This window comes from Hirundo rustica, chromosome 4 (genome assembly GCF_015227805.2).
Source record: "Hirundo rustica isolate bHirRus1 chromosome 4, bHirRus1.pri.v3, whole genome shotgun sequence".
Lineage (NCBI taxonomy): Eukaryota > Metazoa > Chordata > Aves > Passeriformes > Hirundinidae > Hirundo > Hirundo rustica.
The window spans coordinates 14,338,892-14,362,564 of record NC_053453.1 but is presented as its reverse complement, the minus strand read 5'-3'; the positions used below and the strand labels follow the sequence as shown (position 1 = coordinate 14,362,564).

Here is a 23,673-nt window from a genome sequence, read left to right as displayed (position 1 = left end):
TGGCTTGTGAGAAAGTGTTTACCTGTTCCACAAAGATACAACTGATTCTCCCACACTGACTCAAAGTATATCAGGGCATTTACAGCTGCTGCATCCAGGTGCAGCGCAGACCTTTGAAGATGACATGCTGGCTCTTTCACTTCTAGACCAGATGTGGCAGCATCCAGAGGCAGCTTGGGTCACTCTTTGTATTGGGGCAGCAGCTGGCAGACAAGGTGACGCAGGTGACAGTGAAACCCGTGTGTGGAGCATTTTGCACAAACACAACACACTACATTCTACATATTTAAAATAATATGTGAAAATGGAAGTGGTTCAATATCACCTATGATTAAAATAAAGCACACAAGTTTCCCACGAAAAGTAGTGACGTTAGGCTCTAAGTCACCACCTACAATAGACACTGAAAAGATGAGGGCTCCAGCAACATTTCTATCAGCAAAAAACCAACTAAAATTCACAAAAACAACAAATCCTCTTTAAAAAAACCAGACCCCTACAAAAAGATCTGGGGAGGCAGCATCTTGTGGGAGAGGAATGATCCAGAGATATAATCCCACACACATACCAACAAAGGATATCAACACGTTGCCCTTACTGGAAAAGGACACAGAAGGGTAGTTCTGGCTCTGGCACTTGGAAGCTTCATGGCTGAGTCAGGCAACTGCTCTTTCCTCTGTGCCTTCTACAGATGGTGTGCAGTGACAGTGCCATCCTATGCCACTGCCAAGCCAAGTGTTTACCTCAAAACCACCCAACAATCCTCTGCTACACGCCTCGCTCACGTGTGCTCCAATCTTCCACCAGTATCCACCACATGTAACACAGTATTTTACGGATGAAGTGCAAGCCTCCAAAGATGTGATACACGATGCTATTTATTGTAAGAAGAGAGTCCGAGTATTTTACACTGATTCTTCTCTCTGTAAACTAACCTGTGAGCACAGCTAGAAGAAACTGAAGTAATGTCATCCCCCTGTGCCAGTAAAAGAATTCAGATTTTAATTTAACATGCGACCTTCCTCAGTGAAGGACAGCAACTCAATTCTGTGATTGAAAGAGCAGTATTTCACTTCAGCATTCATGTCTGATAGATGGCATTGCAATGACATCGATTTAAAATGGGAGGCTTTTCTATTCTCAGTGGACAAAGACAACCATCATAAATGTCACCTACGTGACACGCTTCTTCCCAGGCCTCAGGTACAGAGAAGCTCTTGAAAGCAGCCGATACGACATAACAATAGCAAAAACATAGAGTTGTGTCTAGAAAAGAGATATCAACATTTAAGTAACCATTTCAGACTGCCAGCGTGCCCTTGCATTTGTACAAGGTGACACTGAACCATCCTGACTCTCCAGTCAGGGAAGCTCTCCCAACACATACTGCTGTAGGAGAACAATCCTGACTCAGCATTTGTTCCCCGATTTCAACATGAAAACCAGGTCTCTTAACATCCTTCCTAGCACTACTCTCTACTTAAACTAAACTCCTCCTAAAGACCAGGTATTTGCTTTATAATCTCAAAGTTCATCAACGACACTAATTCCCTGTGGCATGTACCTACAAGGACCAAGTGCAAAGATTGTACAGATTACAAACTTTCTACAGATGCACTGTACAGCTTTAAACAAGAAAAGTCTTTACAGTAAAAACAAAATAAGTTATTCCAGTCTCAAGCACTGTGATACAGATCTAACATCTGCATCTCCAACATCTCCCCTTATTTAACAAGGATGGAAAGAAATATTTAAGAAGGAAATAAACACATTAATCTGTCACTGTAGGACATGAAAGAAACATGAAAGACTCCAAAAATTTCAGAAGGCAAAGAGCATAGAAAAAGGCTTTATTGTCTAATTCTTACCACCTTTTATAAGGTGTTCTGATACAGACTTAACATGACTGGTGACTAGGAACTACACCTCTAATCCCATTGGTGAAACTAGAGGAACAGCAAAACACCACCTGGAGAAGGACTGTTTTGGGAAAGGATAGTTGTTTTGCCAAGACTGTTTTGAGAAGAGGCTTTCTCGAGAACTTTTCCCTTGGGAAAAAGTTAGCACTGCTAGCAAGCTAAAATCTCTTCAGACTTTGAAATGTCAGGCCCATTAATCTGTCACTGAAACAGTGAATTTTGACCATTCACATTTGGTATATGCTGGAAGACAAGTCTCAAAGACATGCAGATACTAAAGAGCTGAAAACCAAAATGAATTACATCATGATAATAACTTTTAAGTTAATAAAAGGAGCACAAATAAAGGAGTTTTTTTTTTTTTTGCTTGCTCTTGCTTTCTTAAAGAGCACCACTGTGATACCAGTGGTTTGGCATCAAAGAAAAAAGCGTACTGAATAAATGGAAGACTTTTCAGAATGAACTACACGAAGAATTCAGTTATTCTTGAAGTGCACTTCATATTTTATATATAAAATAAAAAAAATCATATACTGTATTTTAAAAGCATTTTCCTTGCATTCAGTGTACATATTAAGCTTTAAGAATTGAATAAAGGTAAATTTTACCTGTAAATGTATAAAAATATGCATGCATATTTCATGTGCATATCAGCCATCCCTTCTAGGTATACCAAAGAAGAGCATCTGATGGTCTTGCTTGCCAGAAGTAATAAATCTTTCTGGACATGGATAGCCCAAAAAGGGTTTGAACAGAAAGATGCATTAAATAACTTAACCTTGTGAGGGGAAAAGAACAGTGTCATTAAAAGTACACTTTTAACATGTCAGAAAGCACTTCCCCTCTCCCTGCTCTTTTTCAGAGTCTGGTTGTTCGTACTTAGTGATTTACTGAGACTCTCAGAGTTATTGCGGAAACTTCAGCTGCGGCTTCTACAAGCCCGAGTTTTTTCTTCCATTATGGCAACACTGTCATAGCGTGCGCAAAGCGCCCAGATGATCCTTTGGGAAGCACATTAACTCGGGGTAGATATTGTTGAGATGCACTACCACATCACTCATGCACAAAAGGTGCACTCCACTAAATGGAAACTTCCACCAAAGATGTTACCTGATGGCACAATGCTATCGCAGAAAGCATCAACCAACCAGGCCAAACACAGTGGTGAGCACTGCCTCCTGCTAACATGAGGGCAAAGTTTAGGACATTGTTCTCAATGACTAATGCACAAGACTCCGTACCCTTCTGGATTTGACATCTCAAGTAAACAAGCCACTAAAGAAAAGAAAATTCATTTAAGGTAGGCTGACATGACAGATACAGAGCAAAAGTAAGCGTGGGCAAGATTTGGAGTTCTGATTTCCCTAAGGTACAGCCAAACTTGCAAACCTACAGTTGTGAGTAACAAGTCTCAGTTCAATTTTTCTTAATCGTGCCTTGCAGATACCAATTCATTAGTCATTGTTACTGAAGCAGTAGAAGAAATAAGCAATACCTATCCTGACAAAGTATCACAAGAATTAATGAAATCAAAAGCCAATGGCAAATCTCAAGAAGTAATGAAAACAGGTTAAAGAAACGAAGAAAATATGAACCAACTAAAAGTGACAGGGCAACAAGCATTCCCTAGAGCTCATCATTCAGGTGGTCTGTACTTCAAACACGCATCAGGGATTAATTTATGACTCCTGTTTTGACTAGAAAGCCCCTCATACAAATTACGTTTCACCTTGGAACCAGACAAAATGTAATGCAGGTGATTTTCTGCATCTGTCTTTGGGGATGCATTGACCTAGTTAGCTATCTAATGCAATTTTTGACAATTGCTTATTAAGTCTTCGTGTTGTTTAGTATTAATTTTTAAGAAGACTGTAAGGGTGTTACTGTGTCTTTGCATGGCAGCTCAGCTGACACACAGCACAGGGTCAGACTCCACTGGTGGTGCTGGGTTTCTAAAACACTCGGGAACGGCATTACAGCATCCCAAGCCGGTGAAAGAATACACACCAAAGCACCAGCTTCAAATGCAAACAGTAAAGCCAGCTGAGGCAGGTGTGAGATAGCACCTGTCCCACACCATCTGATTGTTCCAGACTTGTGTGAGACCTACAGACCACAGAGAAATCTGTGGGGTTCCAACCCCAACATGGAGAAAATTTGTTGTAGTTTCACCTGCACAGAGATTACCTAAACTGGTCTCCAAACAAGGATGTACAAGAGAATGCCACCCTGAAGTGGGACCCTGTTCAAGAACCATGGAATAACAGCCTGAACGCTGCTTAGTTCAGCAGCACCCGCTTGGGTACATTTGACAGAAGTGTCGGTATGAAGCCAACTTTGTGAACATCCACACTTGGAGCTTCTGAAGAGCTTCCACCCACGGCTGGCACACACCCACTGCCCTCCCCTCAAAGTGCACACAGCATGCTCATGTACTTCAGCTTCAAAGTTTGAGCATGGTCGAGTTTTGCCAGGGGTATTTGTGGGAATCGCATCACAAGCTTCAGGCACCCCTTAGAAACTTCCTTTGGTGCCAGGCCCTTGTCTGTTCATTCCATGTAAAGTGGGATTAGTAGAACTTCACTGCATGAAGGATTTTGAAAATACAGTCGTTCAGAAATCAAGAGATGTGTAATTTTTATACAGAAGCATTTCCTAATCATATTGCAAAACAACAAATACTTTTCTGAAACAGACTGAAGAACTTCATTAACACGAGACAAATCCTACAAAAAAATCTGTTTGAAAACCCAAACTAGTTGCTGTAAACTTTTGGAAAACTCAGTTATTACCCTAAAATAACCAACCAGAATAAATGCATAAGAACACCTGAAAAGATGAAAAAAAATCTCAGATTTAAAAAAAAAAAAGTTATGGAATTAAACACTTGTTTTATATACTGGAGATAAATCCACAGCTAGCATTTAAATATGCGTAATGTACTAAAAGTTTAAATGTGACCGGAGAGTTTCATGGATAATAAATCCAAAATCACCAGAAACTAGGAGATGTAGGTGTAATACCTGTGATATTTACTTGGGTATAATACTATACATGATCAAGTTCTACTCTTTCCTAGACACTTGCTGTTGACTCCTGCTGAATAAAGACACAGCTAATGGGACTACAGAAGCCAACACGAGCAGAATTACTGACAATTTAATGCATTCATTTCCATTAAAATGTAAACACTTCACTCTAACATTGCTGCTGAATGCCCTTTTGATGCTATCAACATGTGCATTTTGTTAATAAAAAAACCCAAATGTGCAACTTATCTGCCAGCAGTCACTTGAGTCCCTTCATGATCTGCAGTGAATGAGACAAGAACAGTTCTCTAGCAGCACACTTATTGCTGCTAGAAGATGCCATGTAAGAGTAATAGCAAACGGTGTAGGCACATTCCATAGGTGACACCTACAGTACGTGAACTATATTGTGTCTCAAAAATATGCTGAAGTCAGAGGACTTGATACCTTGAGTCTATTTTCAATTTTACCAGAAATTAAATCACACTGCCTCAACTATTTATCCTGGAAAATATCAAGCTGATCTTGATCTCTCATGAATGAAGCTGAGTAAGAATCATTACCTATAGGCTATCCACTACCCAGGGGAAGAGTTATTAGAGGAACTGAAGCCTTTATTTCCAGCCCATCTTATACATACCCCGTCCAAAACACTCCAAATGGAAGACAATAGGAGAAAGTGATTTGCTTGAGATATCAAGAAGTTTGGTTCCATGCTGTGTTTCCCAACAGTTCACCATCACAGTGCAATTTTTAGAGCTCAAGAAGAAATGCATTTTTTAAGAAGAGAAGAAAGGGCAAAATCTTCTTGTTTTAAGGCTCACCAGTAGTTCACAATTACAGGCTACTTTACCGAACACAAAAACTTTGCTGATGTATTATCACAGTAGTGGTGCAGTTACTGCAGTAATAGATGTTCTTACACATTGTTACTAAGAAATGTAACATAGGAAAATATACAGAGCCCTTAAAGGCTACACCAAACATTCCTCTCACTACACAGAAAAATGAATCACTGAAAAAACCCACACAGACACTCCCTAAAGAAAAACAGAAGTCTGTACTTCATACAATTAAATCTTTTAAATAGGCCACTAGCCATTTTTTTCTCCCAATTGAAAAAATACATTTAAAAAACTTCCTGCATGAATTTAAATGTTAAATCGAAGTTTATTCTAGAGGTAAAGTTTAGCTATAATGCATTAGTACAATTCAGGCCCTAAAGGCACCTTCTATTATAAAAGGAATTTATATGTCATTCAAGGCTTGTATTCTCAATGGAACTCAAGCTGCAGATAACACTTTTTCCTTTGCAGCTACTTCAACTACTATAAGCTGCTACAAAAAAAAACTTGAAAAGAACGACTGTGCTTATCACCATGGTAATGAAATATTACACTCTTTCATATGATATCATACAGGCTTACAAAAAATTGATGAATAGTTATCTATTGTTATGTCTTATAACCATAATTCACAAATTTTATCTAACATAACATTAATATCTCAATATCATTATCATAAAATATAAGCAAAAATTGGTTCTAAGACTGATTTCAGCATAAAATGATATTCAAATTTGCAGAAACATTTAAAACTTAGAGGGAAAGACTTATCACCAAATAAAATTAATACATTTAGAAAGAATCAGAGGAGGAAAAGGAGACTCTGAAATTATCCAAGTCATGATAAAAGAAATCTGCTTTGAAACTGCTGAGCTAAAATTGAACACTTCTCTTCAGATTCATGAGGCACCAAAATACATGTAGGGAAAAGGTATATACAGGTTTTGCAGGTTATTATTTCTGTACTGAAGTTAGGAAAGAAAAGAACCTAAGTTTATCATCAGGGCAGAATAGTGCAGTCTTATTAAATCTACATTTAAAAAAAAATCCTCTCACTTGAATTTGAAAGCTGGTAAGAAAAAAATTATAAAACCAAAGCATATTAGACCTTATTTTAAAATATTTTTGTGATGCCACGACTCTTAACATATCCATTACGAACTGCAGCCTAGTAAAATGCATTTACATCCACGAAAGACCCATGAAGCTTTTTCAGAATTCATGTTTTTAATGTATCTGCCTGCATCTGAACAGAGAATATCTTGGCCTCCATCAGCCACATTTGGGAGTTGTCAAAGAGCTATACAGACCAGATGACATTTTGTGTTTTGAGCCAGGCTCTCACAGCCCAACAGACCTGGCTGCAGACAGTAGGGAATGTTTCCTGGATCAGAGCGGAACACTAAACTGCGTGATAACATCTCAAATTTGTAAAATACAGACAATTTGCCTTGAAATAACTAAACAACAAAATAATAAATTCTATCTCCTCTGTAACGTTGCTGGGTTATGCTACAGTTGCATTCAAATATAGAATAAATAAAGCTATATTTAAAAATGTGTCTTTCTGTTTATTTCCAGGATTTACATCTAATACTGCATGTCAACATATTATCATGATGCAGCCTTGGAGTACATACATTATTTCTAGGCTTACAACATCATTCATCAACCATAATTTGGTGCCTTTATTCACAGATTTATATAATATAAAACTGGCTGGGTTTCCATGATAAAGCATTCAACACCAACACTCTCTCTGGCTCCTAGCAGCTCAGATATCCAAAGCCCTTTCCTTAGTTATTCCTGCTGGAGAGGATACTGGAGCACAAATCCACCATCCAAGTACCACAGACAGAAATCAGGTGGCACAAACCCTATGTCTTTTCAAGATATTTCATCTATTCTATTTGAGTAGTTAACACCAATTATTTGTATTATCAAGGACAGCCACGTGAGCACTCACTGTGATGAGGGAAATCAGTGTGTACCTCATAGATAATACCAGAACCTCTGCAAATTTAGGTTGATATTTTCACACAAAATATTCTCGGGCTATAACTTTAAGAAAATCTTGACTGTTGCAAAACAAGACATTATGAAATCTGACATTATATCAACTGAAAGATCCAGTTTCAACCTGGGACTAGTACCACATGTTCCCATCCTGCTAAATGAATTTGAATTCCTGTGAAGTTCTGTCAGGGTATGGCACAGAAAATCAAAATATATGAGTGATCAAAATGATACCACTTGTATTTTATGTATGCACACCATGCTTTAATAAGGATAAATCCTGGCTGGAAATATATAATCTTTAATATACTAATTAGTCTGCCCATACTCCCTTCTTAGAAAGACAAAATTCCACAGATGTTGCATCTTGTCTTCTGTAGCCTACCTATGGATTTGGGGAAGATTTGGAGCACACAAAAAGCCAACAGCTTGAATGATATATGCAGGACAGATAGGACAGGATTATTAATTTGAGGAGACTCACTCATGAATAGGTGGTATTTGGGGATTCTGTAATGGATTGTTCTAATAATGTGCTTCAATGGATGTGAAGCTCTGAGCAATCTAATCTAGAATGAAATGGTGTCTCCATTGTGTTCCTGAACTCTGATTACAGTAGGATAAACACTTCTCATTATGTTCTACCCTATTTGTTTGCAACCTGCTATACCCTACCTACCCCACCAATCTCGTGTTCTTTGGTAAACACCGCTTTAATTTATCTTCCGATAAAAGACTCACGTCTCTTGAGTAACACTAAAAATAATCATTACTTCACAAGCATTAAAATCTTAAAGTATTGACAAATTATGAAAGATGCAAAGGTAGTAAGTATCACCATTTAAATCTATTTAATAAAACTACTTGATAAAAGATTTGCATATATGCAGATTTTATATACATCTTTTCTATGCATGATGGGAAAAAGGAAAAATGAAAGGAGGGAAAAAATATACATCAGAAAGAGCTTATAATTCAAAAATTTAAAAAATTAAGTATGAGGCAATATAGATGTGTTTTTCTTTAATAAAAATCTTGGATTTTTTTGCCTATGAAATGTACTATTCTGCAACTGCCACCTTTATTTTAGACCAGCAACAGTCAGAACCACCTACATTTTATATTTGCTTTTATTGCCATAGAAACATATATTTGGTTTAACTAAAAAGGAAGTCTTCTGGCTGTCTATAGCATACCCCACAGAAGATACAATTTATTCATTTACACATCCATACTTGCATACTTTTAACATAAGCTCCATCCACCTCAGCTACTATGAAAAATCACATGTAGTTTGTGTTAGATAAGATAGTTATAGAACATTTATATTAAAATTAATTATTTCAATCTATTCTGTATAAACTCAAAAGGACAGAATTACTTCAGAATTATTTATGATCTTAAATCAATCCAATTTCAAAAATACTTTTGCTGACTATTACTTCAATAGCAATGTAATGTTCAGAGCAATCATGCACCATTTAATTAAAGGATTGTAATTAAACCTTTCCGTGTTCAATAAGAGATTGGAAACAGATCAAAATACGTAGAAGAAAATGGTATTTTTGTTTCTTTAAAGCCACTGACACCATGGAGAATGCACACCAAAAAATAAAAGACATTCAGTGCTAATAAAACCCCAAATATATTCATGCAGTTTTAGTACCAAAAGAAAGATCTAAACTATTTCTGTAAAGTACTAAAGCTCTGCTCTACAAGGCAAAGAAGTTCCTGAAGTTCTCATAGCCCCCAGCTCACACGGGTTTGGGCACACAGACACCCCAAAACCAGCACTGGCTTCCCACCAGCCTCTGCCCACCTCTGCAAAGGCACCACCAGAACAAGGCTAATGTGTGTTACAGCAAAGATGCTTGTTTTGTAACCCACTACAATACAATGTGAAATGGGAAAAGCAGTCACTTCACCAGGAAAGGCAGAGTAAACATGCAGCAGGTTCAAGTGAACATATTTAAGCTGTTACATGCAATACAGCAACTTGAGCTCTCAGCACTTCTTAGCAATTCTCCAATCTCCTTGCAACAAAAGTAGGGGGAAATAACAGCACGTATGGTTTAGCAATGCTAAATTGTGGCCTGAGGTCCATTCCCTAAGGGAGGAACTGAATACTCGCTAGGTGTGGCTGGGAAAAGGAAAACAATTTTCAAGTTCTCAAAATATTTAAGTTACAGAACAATCCTAAATATAACTCACAATACTGGAGAAAAAAAAAAATCATTCATAAATCACCACAGCTGTACTGCAGGAGAACTTTCTTTGACTAGATAACAACATTTTTCATATGCCTTTTAGTAAATATTTGCATATCCATAGATATTAAATTATACTGGCTTATATTAATTTCTTAATTATTTCTAATTAATTATATCTTAATTATTTCTTCTTAAACAGAAATACTCAACAACAAAAATGTTCAAAACCACCATCATCCATAAATGCAATATTTACCTCTGACTATCCTAACTATTCAAAGGAAAAAAACCATACACAAACTGACCACTGCAGAAGAGTGGAGCGATCCTCTCCTCACAGGAAAAAGACATTTAACAGAATAGCAGTTTCCTGAGGGGGGAAAGAAAAAGTGCTAAAAAATGACCGGTGGTTTTCGGTGAAGGAATTGTTGATGGCAGACGTGGGATTTTTATTGCAGAGAAGTTGGTTTGGTTTGTTTTCAGGAAAAGGAAAACCTGAAAACAGGGATTGAGAGGGATCAGTCATATCAATTTTTTTTTTTAAATTTTCTGTATTTGTTTTCTCAATTGGTAACTGAGCTCATCAAAGCTTTGTTTGCGCAGGTATTTCTAGAACACAATTGAAATACTGTTAAATATTTGTGAAAGCCATGATTTCCAAACAATCCATAGTAAAAATGGCAAGAAGAAAGTCTAAATTAATAGAAAAATATTCATTGTGAATTATTCATGCAGCATTAGTTATCTTGTGCACACACACACACACACACGTACCAAGCATATAAACCCTCTAAAATCTAGATGGAGATTTTCCAGGATACTTGTAGCATTTTAGAATAGAAATGGGCTAAAAAAAATCCTAGAAAATACTTCACTTATAGAAACACCCCAAAAAAGAGTAAGCCTCCAGACACATTCAGTCAGATGATAAAAGGAAGAGGTTGTGCTCACCCTTCCTGTTCTGGAGTGAAAAAACACAAAGTGAGAGCCCTTTCCCAGGAGTTTAGCTCAATAGCAAGGTTAGCATACTACAGCTGCTGAGCATCACAATCGCTTAGGGGATACTACTAAACAAAAACCCAAACAAACAACATACAACCAAAACGGAAAGCAGAAGTCTAACTTTTTCTTGTCCAAAAAATTATGAATAAAACACAGTTCTGAACCAGTTCGCCATTTCTAAAAGCTACAGTCAAATAGAATTAATGTAAAGAAACAATCTGTTTCTTATCTCCTAGATGAAAGCACTAGGCCTAAATACATTTTCTAGTCAAATAGCCAACATGGAAGTGCCATACAATTTTGGGGGGGTTTTTCCCAACGGAAAAATCCCAACAACTTGCTTTCTTAACATAGGGAAAGCTCAAAAATACTTGTGTAAAGGAGCATAGGTAGTTTGGATATCCCAGCGGCAACATACACCGCAACAAACATTAAAGCTTTTGTTTGGCTTTTTTTTTTTTCTTTCCAAATCCATCTTCAGTCAAACAAAACACAATCCACATATGGCAGATGTCACATTGGTTGACAAGATTTACTGAAATGTTCAGTGTTATAAATAACTATGTAGGTGTTGGCTTTCGCTTTACGTATTAGCTTTTGCAAATTATTATTAATCACAATTATTTTGATATAGTACAGTTTGTAATCACTTTTAACTGGTTTTGATATAGTGTGATTTGTCAGCTTTTGTGGCCAATGCCCTGGCCACGTGTAGCCATATTGTTTAGGCTTTTGCAAAGTATTAAAATAGAGACTATGTGTTGTGCATTGTAATGTTAACTTTTGCAGAATGCTTCTATTTTTGTAACTATCTGACGATAGTGAGAGTAACTCAGATAAGTTTGGGGAAATAGCTAAAACTATCTGTATGATAACATTGAAGGAACCACACAGCTGACATGGAAAGAAAGGATGTGAAGAGGTCTGCCACTGAGCCTTCGACTATCAATAGCTCCCTGTTTGTCATTGTGAGGAAATGACATACACCACTCCCAAAAATCAAAGCTACACTGCTGCACAACAGGTCAGGAGTCAAACCAAGCTAAAGAATTCCTGGAACACATAAAAGAACTCTGGGGTATGTTTGCATATGTATAATCTTCACGAATATGCATTTGATCAATGCAATGAAAAAGTATGTCAGAAGAGTTATAGTAAACTGGTTGCATCTAGCTACAACTGTGCACACAGCACTGTAAAAGTCCCTTTTTATCCCTTATTAAACTTCTAAAATTTTAAAAGAGCAAGTCTTGTTTCTCAGAAGTGGATGAATACTTTATATTAAGTATCAGGAAATGTGCAAGGACAGCTGCTTATTTCGAACCAAACTCTTCAGGTTTACTAGAATAACGAAGTGTCTGGAAAGCAAAAGAGAGGAAAAAAACCCAGAAACAAAACAAAACAAAAAAACCCAAACAAACAAACAAAAAACCAAACAAATAAAAAACCACAAACAAACAACCCACACCCCCAATGCTGTTATTTTAAAAGAAAAGGGAAAAGATGAGGATGGACAGAAAACAGGCAGACAATACCCTGGTGAAAATCTCCAGAAAGAACAAAGCTTTATTATATTGGAGGAGCAGAACACGGCCTTATGTAAAAGAAGTGCAAACACTTTATTATCCTTTTGCCTCTCTAACGGTTTCTTCCTATTAACAAAAGCCTTAAATTTAAACAGTCTGCATAAACACTGATTCAGTAGTCAGGTGAACACAAAGAAGAACTACTGCTGTTGCAGCATCATTAACATCTGCTAGGTGGACCAAACCCCACCTTTGTGCAAAGCCTGTCACATAAAAGGCTGCAGAGGAAGAGTCAGCCCTGCACTTATGTGGGTCATATAACACCGCAAAACACTATTTAAAAATATATATATTTTAAATTTAAATTATTATACTGAAAAGGCTAAAGTGGGACCAATAGATAAAGGCTGCCCAGCTACCTGTCTGCAGCATTTACATATAAATATGGTTATTAAAATCCTTAAATCTATTTTAGAGTATCTTCACAACGTCTGAGAGCAAGAAGCAGTAAGATTAACACCAATTTTTGCCACAGAACCTGCTCTAAGAGCTAGCTCAAAGAACCATAGTAGTAAGCTTAGTAAAGTATTAAAAATATTCCTCAGCAGTCCACAAAAATAATTCCTCCTATACCCATTAATATTTTCACACAACACTGTACATTCTGTCTGAATCCCTGCTGCATGTAAACAGCAGGCTCAAGCAGAAGCATTTGACTTAGAATTGTGTATTCAGTGCAGATGCTGGATTCAGCAGAGAAATGATGAAGAACCAGGCCTTTTCCCCACCTCTTCCAATTAACTGAGCTCTCAAATAACCATTAGCAGCTCCAGAGGCACCGAAATTTTATTACTCCTTAAGAAAGATATACATAAAGAGAAAAAGTAGATCTACAATTTCAGATGAGAACCAAGTACATTAGTGTAACTATGCCAGAAAAAAGCAAGTCCAAAACAGAATTGTGCTGTGAAGGCGGTGTGTGCCCACCTCTCCTACAAGACTACACAGGGAATTCAAAACCATTGTTTCCCATTTCTAGCACAACCAAGCTACCACACTGCTGGCACCCCAGTTCACACCCAAGCTGCCCCCCAGCACACTGGCAGACTCTTTTAAATTTTCTTCTGTTTCCTTTACTAATACTCATGTTATACACACCCACTTTTCTTTTTGTTGACCAAGAACAGTCCCCCAAGCCCAAGTTCAATTTTGCAGAAATATTTTGCCCAGCTTTCCCAAAATCTCTTCACATGCCACACTATTTTGGGGGTTTTTCCCCGACTGAGAAGGCCCTGCTTTAAATGTAATAAATGCTGTTTAAAGTTTATGCTATTATATAGAAGACTTTTGATAACAGGCCAAGTTATACAACTAAGCAGTACTTCTAGAAAACCCAAGAAACGTGTCTAGCTTGCCACTTTCCAGTACTGAACTGAGCTCTGAGGAGACATGGAAACTGGGGCCAGAAGCCATTGGCTTCTAGCAGCTGATCTAGGTCAAGTCAGTTGGAATAACTTGTTTAAGTCCAAAATCAAGTAAGCTTTGTATTAAAAAAATACTTTTCTGTAAATTTAAATTTCTGTAGCTACGCCTAACAGACAATAAACAGGAAACAGATAACAATAAACAACAACTATAACACTTGAGAGCCAGCCAAAAATTCCTAATTTTGGTTGCTCATATTAGGAAAGAAAAATAAACTATTCCATTTTAAATTGTCAAAGGGGCAGGGGGAGGAAGCATAGCGATTTGTTTCTTTTTGTAGCACAAGTTACAAATTCCTATTCCCTTGGACTTGACTGAAACACACTATCCTTAATCATAGCCTCTTCTTTAGATGGTTTTGGATTTAGAAAAACCATCTTCTCTGATAAAAGGATGTTAATTAGTAGTCTTATTCTTCCAACATTTTTTCACTCTGAAACCTATTTTTTCACTGAACACATACCTGTTCCTAAACAAAGTATGGGGAGCAGCTGAATGTTCAGTGATGCATTCTAATACTGGTTCCAGACATGCAGTTCCACAATCAAGCTTAGAAGAGCAGAGGTCTGAACTATTCAAACATCAGCAAATTCACGTTCAATCTGTGAATAATGTCATTTGGATAAAAGGAAATTCATTATGCTCAAATCTATTATAGAATGAATAAGAGATGAAGTATTTTAAATTTTATTTTCCAGACTCGTAACTTGAACTTTTTTTAGGCTTCCAAAGCTGTGACCTAATAGAATGTTTATTAACACTATCAATAAAAAGCTAAGTGTACTTCCACAAATTCTATAGTGGACCTAAAGTGGGGCAAAGAAACAAAACTAAACCTGGAAGTATTTCACTGCCTCTCAGTGCTTCCCTATACCTAGAGGAAGTTTTACCATGTTTTAATTCTCCTGCCCTTTAGGATTACCATACATGAAATCTCTCTGGAATTCAGGTAAAGGAGAGCTTGTTCCAAAACATACAACTGATCTGTGATTTTCAGACTGGCCATTAACCACCAGTTCCAAATAAACACTCACTTTACGCCAGTACATCGAAAACCGAGGTCAAGGATTAAGGAGTTGGTTTTGGTTATTAGCCACCGAAGCAAGGCTAACTTGAAACACCCTGCCAGGTAAACACACTAACAGCAGGATTCTTCAAGTATAATCAGAGCTCTAGGATACCAGAAACAACCTATTCTTTCTAAAATATAGCAGATTTTTGTACAAGGAAAAAAAAAAACAAACTATGTTTTTTACAAATTACGTCTCAAATTCATATTTGCAAGAATAAACTAGCTGTTTAAAAGACTTTAAGGATAAAAAGGAACCAAAAATCTTATCTCTATTAATTGTTTAATACAGTAATTCATACTTTCAATATTCCTTGCCAAACTGTGTTGAAGGATTTTTTGCCTTGTTACCTGATTGTACACTAAATATAGTTAGCATATTTTCTCAAGATCAAATGTGTCCATGTTCTATTTGCCTGCATGGTATGAATTTTAACTATCCAGGAGTGCTCTTTTTTATGGGTTCAATTCCAAACAAATTCCAATGGAGACATATACAGACAGAATTTTTGTTCTTAAGGGAAAAAAGTATATTTTTTAAAGTATACTTAATGACAAAGTACACAACTTCTATACACAATATGGTTAAAGTACAAGAATGAAACCAAGACATCCCATTCAGGTACCTCTTGTATCAGCCACGTGTCCCACAAAACCTGAAGGCAAAACCCACCTGGAATTGACTCTGGCATTTGGTTTGCCAGAAGCAAGAACTTCAGGCTGACAAGACTACCACCCATATTGTATCTGGGTACTTCTTCAACAAATCCTTAACCCTTTGTTTCCTCTTGCCACAAAGTCTTCCATCTAATTTCATGATTACAGGTAACATAAAAGAAGAATTAACTTCAAATAAAGATTCTAGTGCCTGGAAGTGGAATTATTCAGAGATCTGCACAGTCCTACCAGAGCATCACAGTATTACCACATTTCATTAAATAAGATTCCAGCTGATGTCCAATAATAATAAGCATGACTATCTCTTTTTGAACATCAGGCATGTTGGGCAATGGCCTTGGGATAAAAAGGACTGCCAGAAGCAAGAGGAGAATTTTGAATGAGAATGAAAACACTGCAAGCTTCTAAGTATCTCCCTAGAAAGATGCATATCAAATGGTTCCAGCCAAAGCCACAGTCAGGAATACTAACAAGTTAAAATATTACTTAAGAAGAAAAGGTGCAAGAAATAGAAATACTGGAACCAGGAAAAACTGAGGGTCCAGATCTCCTGCCTCATAATGTCATATTTTAACCCTCAGCTAAATGGATAAAATTACAAGCTAAAACCTAACAGCAATGAGGTGGTTTTACCTTTCTGTCATAACACATTTATCTCCAACAGGGAAATACAAAATGTTAAAAAGGAGACTGACTCACTGCTGAAATAGGATATACAGCAAAAAAAAGTTAAGTGAGTCAAGCCTACAAGACTGAAAGAGTGGCATCCCTCTTGGTGTCACAAAAAAAAGCTCGGCTATTACAAAAGTGCATTAAAATAATGAAAACACAGGAAAATGTCTGATCTAGAAGCAGAGCCCATTATGTAACATTCTGGTACAGACACAAAATGCAAGGCTAAACAATATTACAATGTAGTGATCAGTTTTATAAATATCTCACTGCATTTCACAGAAGCAGCATGGTTTCATACACCGCTGAGCCCCAGTAGTTTTACATGGCAAAATCAGTAGGCGTAACTTGTGCAAAGAAGACATTTCACGATAAAAAGCTGACACAGGTACATGGATAACGACAGATAACAAAAGGCAAAGGTCCACATGCAGAGCAGATAAGGTCAAGAATCTCAACCCCAATTCACAGGTTAGAGAAATGTGGGATAAATAAGGCTGGGGGAGATTACACTGCTCTCCTAATTACAATTCACAGTTACACGTCCTTCGTCTACACAAAAATAAATGTCTAGTCTTAATGCAAATGACATTCATTTTTTCAAGATGCTAAGCTAGTACCAAACACATCACTTCTGATTTTGTGTGAAATACCATCCATGCATCCTGGCACATTACAGTGAGTACATCTACAAGCTACATGCAGGGGTGTGAGGAAAAGCCATGCAGTTTGCAGACACTTTTCACCCAGAAAGACCGTACAGACTGATACTTTTCTCCAATTTGTATTGAACGTTGTAGTACTGTCCAGCATATGGAAAATTAACAATCTATTTAAAACGTCTCAACTGGATGCTATAATGATTTCCTTCCAGTCAGAAGTGACTACTATACTGGCAGCCAGTAAAACTTTTACGAAAAGTCTGCTAGACAGCTTTATTTTTATGCACAAACCACCACATTAAGTTCACTCCCAAGTGCTTGCTCTAGAACTAACATTAAAAATCCCACTCTTCAATTCAGGAGCACAAGCTACTTCATCTATACCCACAGCCTGACAAATCTGGTGGTCTTCTGCGACGGGGTCCCAGCAGTGGTGGATATGGGACAAATATCATCCACTCAGACTTGTGTAAAGCATTTGATGTTGTCCTACCTGATACCCTTACCTAAACCTGGAGAGACTTGGATTTGATGGATGGACCACTCTGGATAAAAAATTGGCTGGATGGTCACACTCAAAGAGTTGTGGTCAATAGCTTGATGTCCAAGTCGAGAGAAATGACAAGTTGACAATCCTCAAGGGTCAGTATGGTGATAGCTTTGACAGTGACATGGACAGTGGGATCAATTAAACCCTCAGCAAGTCTGCCAACAACACCAAGCTGTGTGGTGCAGCTGATATGCTAGAGGAAGGGGATATCACCCAGAGGGATCCTGACAGGTTTGACAGGTGGGTGTGTGAGAACCTCATGAAGTTCAACAACGCCAAAGGCAAGGCGCTGCAGCAGGGTCACAGCAATCTCAAGCACAAAGACAGGGTGGAGAATGGATTGAAAGCAGCCCTGGGGAGGATTTGAGGGTGCTGGTGGACAAAAAGCTGGACATGAACCAACAGTGAACCAGCAACCCAGAAAGCCAACCACGTCTTGGGCTGAATCAAAGAACCAGCAGGTCAAGGGAAGTGATTCTTCCCCTCTGCTGTCATGAGACCCCCACCACCTGGAGTGCTGCAGCCAGCCCTGGGGCTCCCAGCACAAAAGAGATGTGGATCTGGAATGAATCCACAGAATAAATGGACCACACAGCTGGATCACTGTTGGGGAGGATGAAGCCAGAAAGCCCTATAATTATGACTGCCTAGATTCTGAGAATGTGAAACCTGTAAATGAGATAGAATTGAAAGTAAGTTTTGATGTTTGAGATGTCCTAGCTACTGGATGTCTGGGAAAACAGTCATGTGACCAGCTGAAGGTCACCTGGAGCCAGACCCAGAGGTCAAATGGAATGTTCTGTCTCACCCCCAATGTATGGTTCATCCCACCCCTGTAACCCTCCCCTGAAGTATCAGGTATCTGTAACCCCATTGGCCCGAGTCCTGTTCCAGCCCACCTTGAGACCCCTTATCAGGGGGCTTCAAGGGTGGGTCGGTCTCTTTTTGCTCTTTGCTCTTTACTCCCCTCTCCCTTCCCCCACCTGCCTAGGCCTTGCCACGAGCTGCAGCCTGGCAGCTCAGAGCAAGGCCTCATATCCCTTACAACAAACCTCATCTTCTAAAACCCAACTTCAGAGATCTCTCGTCTACATTCATCCACACCGTCCCCGAGTCCACAGCAGAGAGGAGCAATTTCTACAGATCACCTCTCCTACAAACATAGACTGAGAGAACTGGGGCTGTGCAGCCTCGAGAAGAGAAGGCTCTGAAGAGCTCTTAAAGCAGCCTTCCAGTATGTAGGGGGGAATTACAAGAAGACTGGAGAGGGACTTTTTAAAAGGTCATGTAGATACAGGATGGGGGGAATGGCCCTAAGATGAAGGAGTGTACATTTAGATGTTACGAGGAAATTCTTTACTGGGGGAGTGTTCCGGCACTGGATCAGGCTGCCCAGAGAGGTTTTCTACTTCCCATCCCTGAAGGTGTTCAAGACCAGGTTGGATGAGGCTCCGAGAAGGTTTCCTGACCTTGGCAGGGAGATTGGAGTTAGATGATCTTTAAGATCCTTTCCAGCCCTAACCATTCCATGATTCTTTGATTCTGCAATTACACCCCAGTGTTCACCTGCATCACTATGATTTGATTGCCTATTTTTAACTCAGGTGCACTATAGAACCTCTGCCTTACTAAAAACTACAATTCAGCAGCAGCTTGAGTCAGACTTGTTTTGCTAGGAAGAGCTGTGCCAGAATGCTCTCCCAGCAATGTCTTTGATCTTTCTCTCAACTGTAAACCCCTTCTGATCATCCTCTACCCTTTTCTCTCCTTGAGGCTTCAGAACCTAAGCCAAGCACTGGGGAATCTGTGAGATCCACAGCATATTTGAGGGGGAAGGCCACTCTGAACCTATAAACTATTCTTTGCTCAACTCTTGGGGAACACACCTTTTTCTAAAATCTTACTCATTCCAATTTTCCTATCAACAGCCTGGTTTTGCACTACAGTATCTGAGAGCTGATGTAAACAGATGATTAGATCATGACCAAGATTTGACTTGTCTTGCAATATTACTGCAGGATGTAATGCCCTCCCCTCCACTTCTCAAAATACAAGGTTACAGCACCAGAAGTCACACTGCAAGTACATAACAGCACGCAAAAGCAGTATCCATGACTGCCAGAAAAAAATGTCATTTGCATAACCAGTCATGAGGAAAGTATTTGTCAAAAAGATTCATTATTTTCCTGATGCCAATCTCAAAATGCTAAAATATAAGCTGCTTAGCAGTATCAGTAGCACTGACTTGACTGAATGTATTGGAAAGGATACAGAAATGTGAATCATTCACTGAACAGGTATCCCAAAACTGTATAGAAGACTTCTGAAGCAGAAGTGTGTTGCTGAAGGCATTTTTGTCATTTTGAAGACAGAAGCTGCTTAATGACCATGTGAAAAATGCAATTAAGTTCTCCAGTTTTATGACACGTATTTAAAGCAAACTTTAAAGTAGCTTAAACAATACATACGAAATTTCCCTGTGATTCACTCCTCTGTAATGAGAACAGTTGATGAAACAGTTTCAAAAGGCATTACAGTTCTTTAGTGTGGGACTGGAGAATGTGTAATGGCTACATTGTGTTACCTCCTTGCAGAGAAGGAGTCAAACACAGTTTCACTTAGAAAGTGATGCCCTAAGGAACTGGTAAAGATGCTTGCTTATCAGTCAATGAAAAAGAACATCTGTCCTTTATCAAGAAAGAAAAAGACAGCAAAAGAAAAGGCACTTTTACCTACAAGTAAGCCAGATGATTTTCAGTCTGCAAAGTCATCTTTCCTTGAATGGCATGTACACACTGTCAGTTCAGGTTTATTAAAGTTTTTTGTGAAACTGGAATGAGGTTTAAAATGTCTGATAGGAATTATAGTCATCTGTCATTGCTATTAACTAGCATTTTAAAACACTGTCTGCCATGAATAGGAGAAATAAAAAAAAAAGTTTTACATCATTATAAGTAAACCCACCCCACCAAAAACAAACAAACAAAAAAACCCAAACACCCACAGCTAATACACCCATAGCAAAATAAAATGCAAAGTCTTTGCAGATGCACACATTTAAATCATCAATACCTGAAAACCTGCCGATGAAACCATGAACAGAAAGCTGCTCTTGCATTACACAAGCAAAATTCAATACCTGGGATCCAGACAACTCCTCAAGGAATGAAAGCAATTACAATTTAACACCACGTATAAGTCACAGAAAGGTAACAAAAGCAATGTATGTCTTAATGCTGACATACGACGTACCTCTTTATAACAATGAAGATCTTGAGTTAAATGAGATGAACTACTATTATAATCAAAATCAAAAGTGACCACAGCTGTCCAATATCTATCTGCTATGCATTTGTAAAATGAGAAAGCATGTACTTGTAAGTCATTTTTATAATGCCCTGGAGTAACAACTCTGAAGCTGTAGATCACCTGAGAGCAAAACACTGATTGTCTGTAAGCATGCTTTCTCCTAGGAACGTGAATGACTTAACTAAACTCCAGGAACACATTAAGTTTTTGGGGAAGTGTGTGGGGGAAACCAAGAGACCTGCATATCCCTGACAACAATCTCATTGACTGTCGACACAGTTAGTGTGCCAATCCAAGTTACAAGTATATAAAACTGATTTAACAATGGAGTCAGTCCTATTGCACCTACAACACCACATTTTACTCACAACTGTCAAAAAACATCACGACAAACGATTTAAGAGCCACAAGCAAGGTCATACCCTATAGCCCAGTGATGGAAAACAAGGGATTGAGCAGACCAAATGCCTGTTCCTTTCATTTCTACAAGTGTTAAACTTTAGTACTAGACATTAAGACATTTTCTACAGAAGTGAATAGCCCAATCCCTAATGAGAACGAAGACCCTAAGCACAGGACTCTTAAACCCAAGCTGTTCTATGAATATCCACTTCATCTTTTTAACAAATTAGTTTTAATGAACTTCATTTCCCAACCCCAAAGAACTGGGGAAAAAAGATATCCAAACCCTCAAAAATATAATCTGAGGAAAAAATCCCCAGCCCTGCTTCATACTATGATGAATATTTTGAAAATCCTTCAACTATATGTCAAATAACTTTTTCAGGACACATAATTATTTATTTTAAGGTTCAAAATCAAACTCAATAAGGCAGTGAGAATAGGTATTATCAGATGCTGAATTTCAATTTACACAGATGTAAAGTAACATCCATTTTTCCTTCCATCAGCTCTGAGAAGTTGCAGTGTTTTCTCACCAAGGACAACTCTTACTTAAGAGCTTGACATTCCCAGGTCAACACTTCCAGCAGGAAGCAAAGAAAAAATATGCAGAGTACAGAAAGTCAATCAAATGGTAATCTTGTTTTATAAGTACACATATGAGCACAAAGTTTTGAGCAAATATGGCATAAAGATTCAAAAGAATGAAAAAAGGTATTATTTAGGTGCCTTATTCTCTTGAGAACAGATGAAAAGGACTTTCAGAAGTTGCTTTTACAGAAAAAGAATCTCTGTATTACAGGCTTCTGTTCCAAAGGCTTCTTGTCTAGAATGGAGTTTGCTGGGAAGGGGCCTCTGGATAACTGAGCCATGTACAATGCCTTCTGACCTCTCTTGTGTCTGGCCTTTTCCACTGATGAAAGAAATCAAACTTCGTGGGCATCAGCCTGGCAGGGGCACAAGGCCAGCCAGATCTTGGCTTCAACCCCTGGGAGACATTTGTTTAAGTTAGGGTGAGCTGAAAGTATCCTCCTCCCAGGAGGATAAAACTTTATTTATTTCAACTCTTGGAGACATGCATTCTTAAACTGATCAATCTTCTGAAATCAATTCTCACATAAGTGTAGGTGGTATAAACTTAGAATCCTACACAGCTTTACTCTTCCCTCGCTTAAGACATCAGAACCTAATTTGAAAGTGCAGGATCATAGAAATATCTTCATTTTTGAAGCTACCAGTGTATTAAATACTTCAAAGAACAAAACAGACAAGATAAAGCAAAGCATCAAGTTCCCACAGGCTACAACTTCAGCATTTCTTCTGATTTTTTATCTCCTCATTGATAGAGTGGCCAACAAATATTCAGCATACCTGCTCCAACTTCTTTTTCCTCTTCTTCAATGTTGTTTTTGATACTGTCATACTCCTCATCAATTGCCTGGTTGCCACGCATTTGAGACAGAATTCTCCGTGCTCTCTGAGTCTGGCCTTTCTGAATGAGCCAGCGGGGACTTTCAGGAAGAAAAAGGAATCCAAGAAACTGTATAACTGCTGGTACAGCTGACAGGCCCAGCATGTACCTGGAAATAAGTAAGAAAATAGATATATATCAACCGTTTGCCTACAAAAACATGCTATGAGAAGACTCAGTAACAGCTGCTCAAACTGTATTTACAAGTGAAATCTCCCACTCCTCGTATTCTTTCTCACTGTAAGTTAAGGGGGAAAGAACCATATTCTGCAGGTATTTTAGAAAACATGACCCTTTCCTTCATTTCCAGGAAATCTCAGGGACATGTTGACTGTTTTGCCACCACTGACTCTAGTGCCACTGGTCCTGAGGACACTAAGTTAGACTAAAAAATAAAAATACTGAAATATTCCACTAGTTTGGAATATCAGTGACAATAATCAGCAGAAAAAGAAAGCAAATGCATGGAGAAAACCAGGTACTGTTGGTAACAAAATTGAGATTGAAATCCCTCTGATTGTTTCACCGATATAATACAAACAAAGAAAACCCCAAACCAAAAACCAACAAAACAAAACAAAACCAACACAACCAACACCACACAGCAGGAGAAAAATGCATAATTTGGTCAGTACTACATACACAGAGACACATTTGCCAGTTTTAATTTTGAAAATTTCTGACTATAAGTGGAAACACTGAAAAAAGTTCATGTCACCAGCACAGCAATTTACACCAGATCCTTCAGAGAGTCTGCTTTTAAATCTTCAGTCAGATGCAGTGTTAGGTTTTAAATCAAAACTGCATTTTAGATGCCCAAGGGTTACT

General features: G+C 38.2%; 1 protein-coding gene across 1 annotated transcript in view; it reads right to left on the bottom strand.

Annotated features, from left to right (window-relative positions):
- Nucleotides 1-23,673, bottom strand: part of SLC2A13 (solute carrier family 2 member 13) — a 149,724-nt gene that overhangs the window by 92,603 nt on the left and 33,448 nt on the right. The window contains exon 3 of the mRNA XM_040062552.1: nt 22,746-22,954. Within this exon, the coding sequence (XP_039918486.1) occupies nt 22,746-22,954 (209 nt within the window). The remainder of the gene's footprint in view (nt 1-22,745; nt 22,955-23,673) is intronic.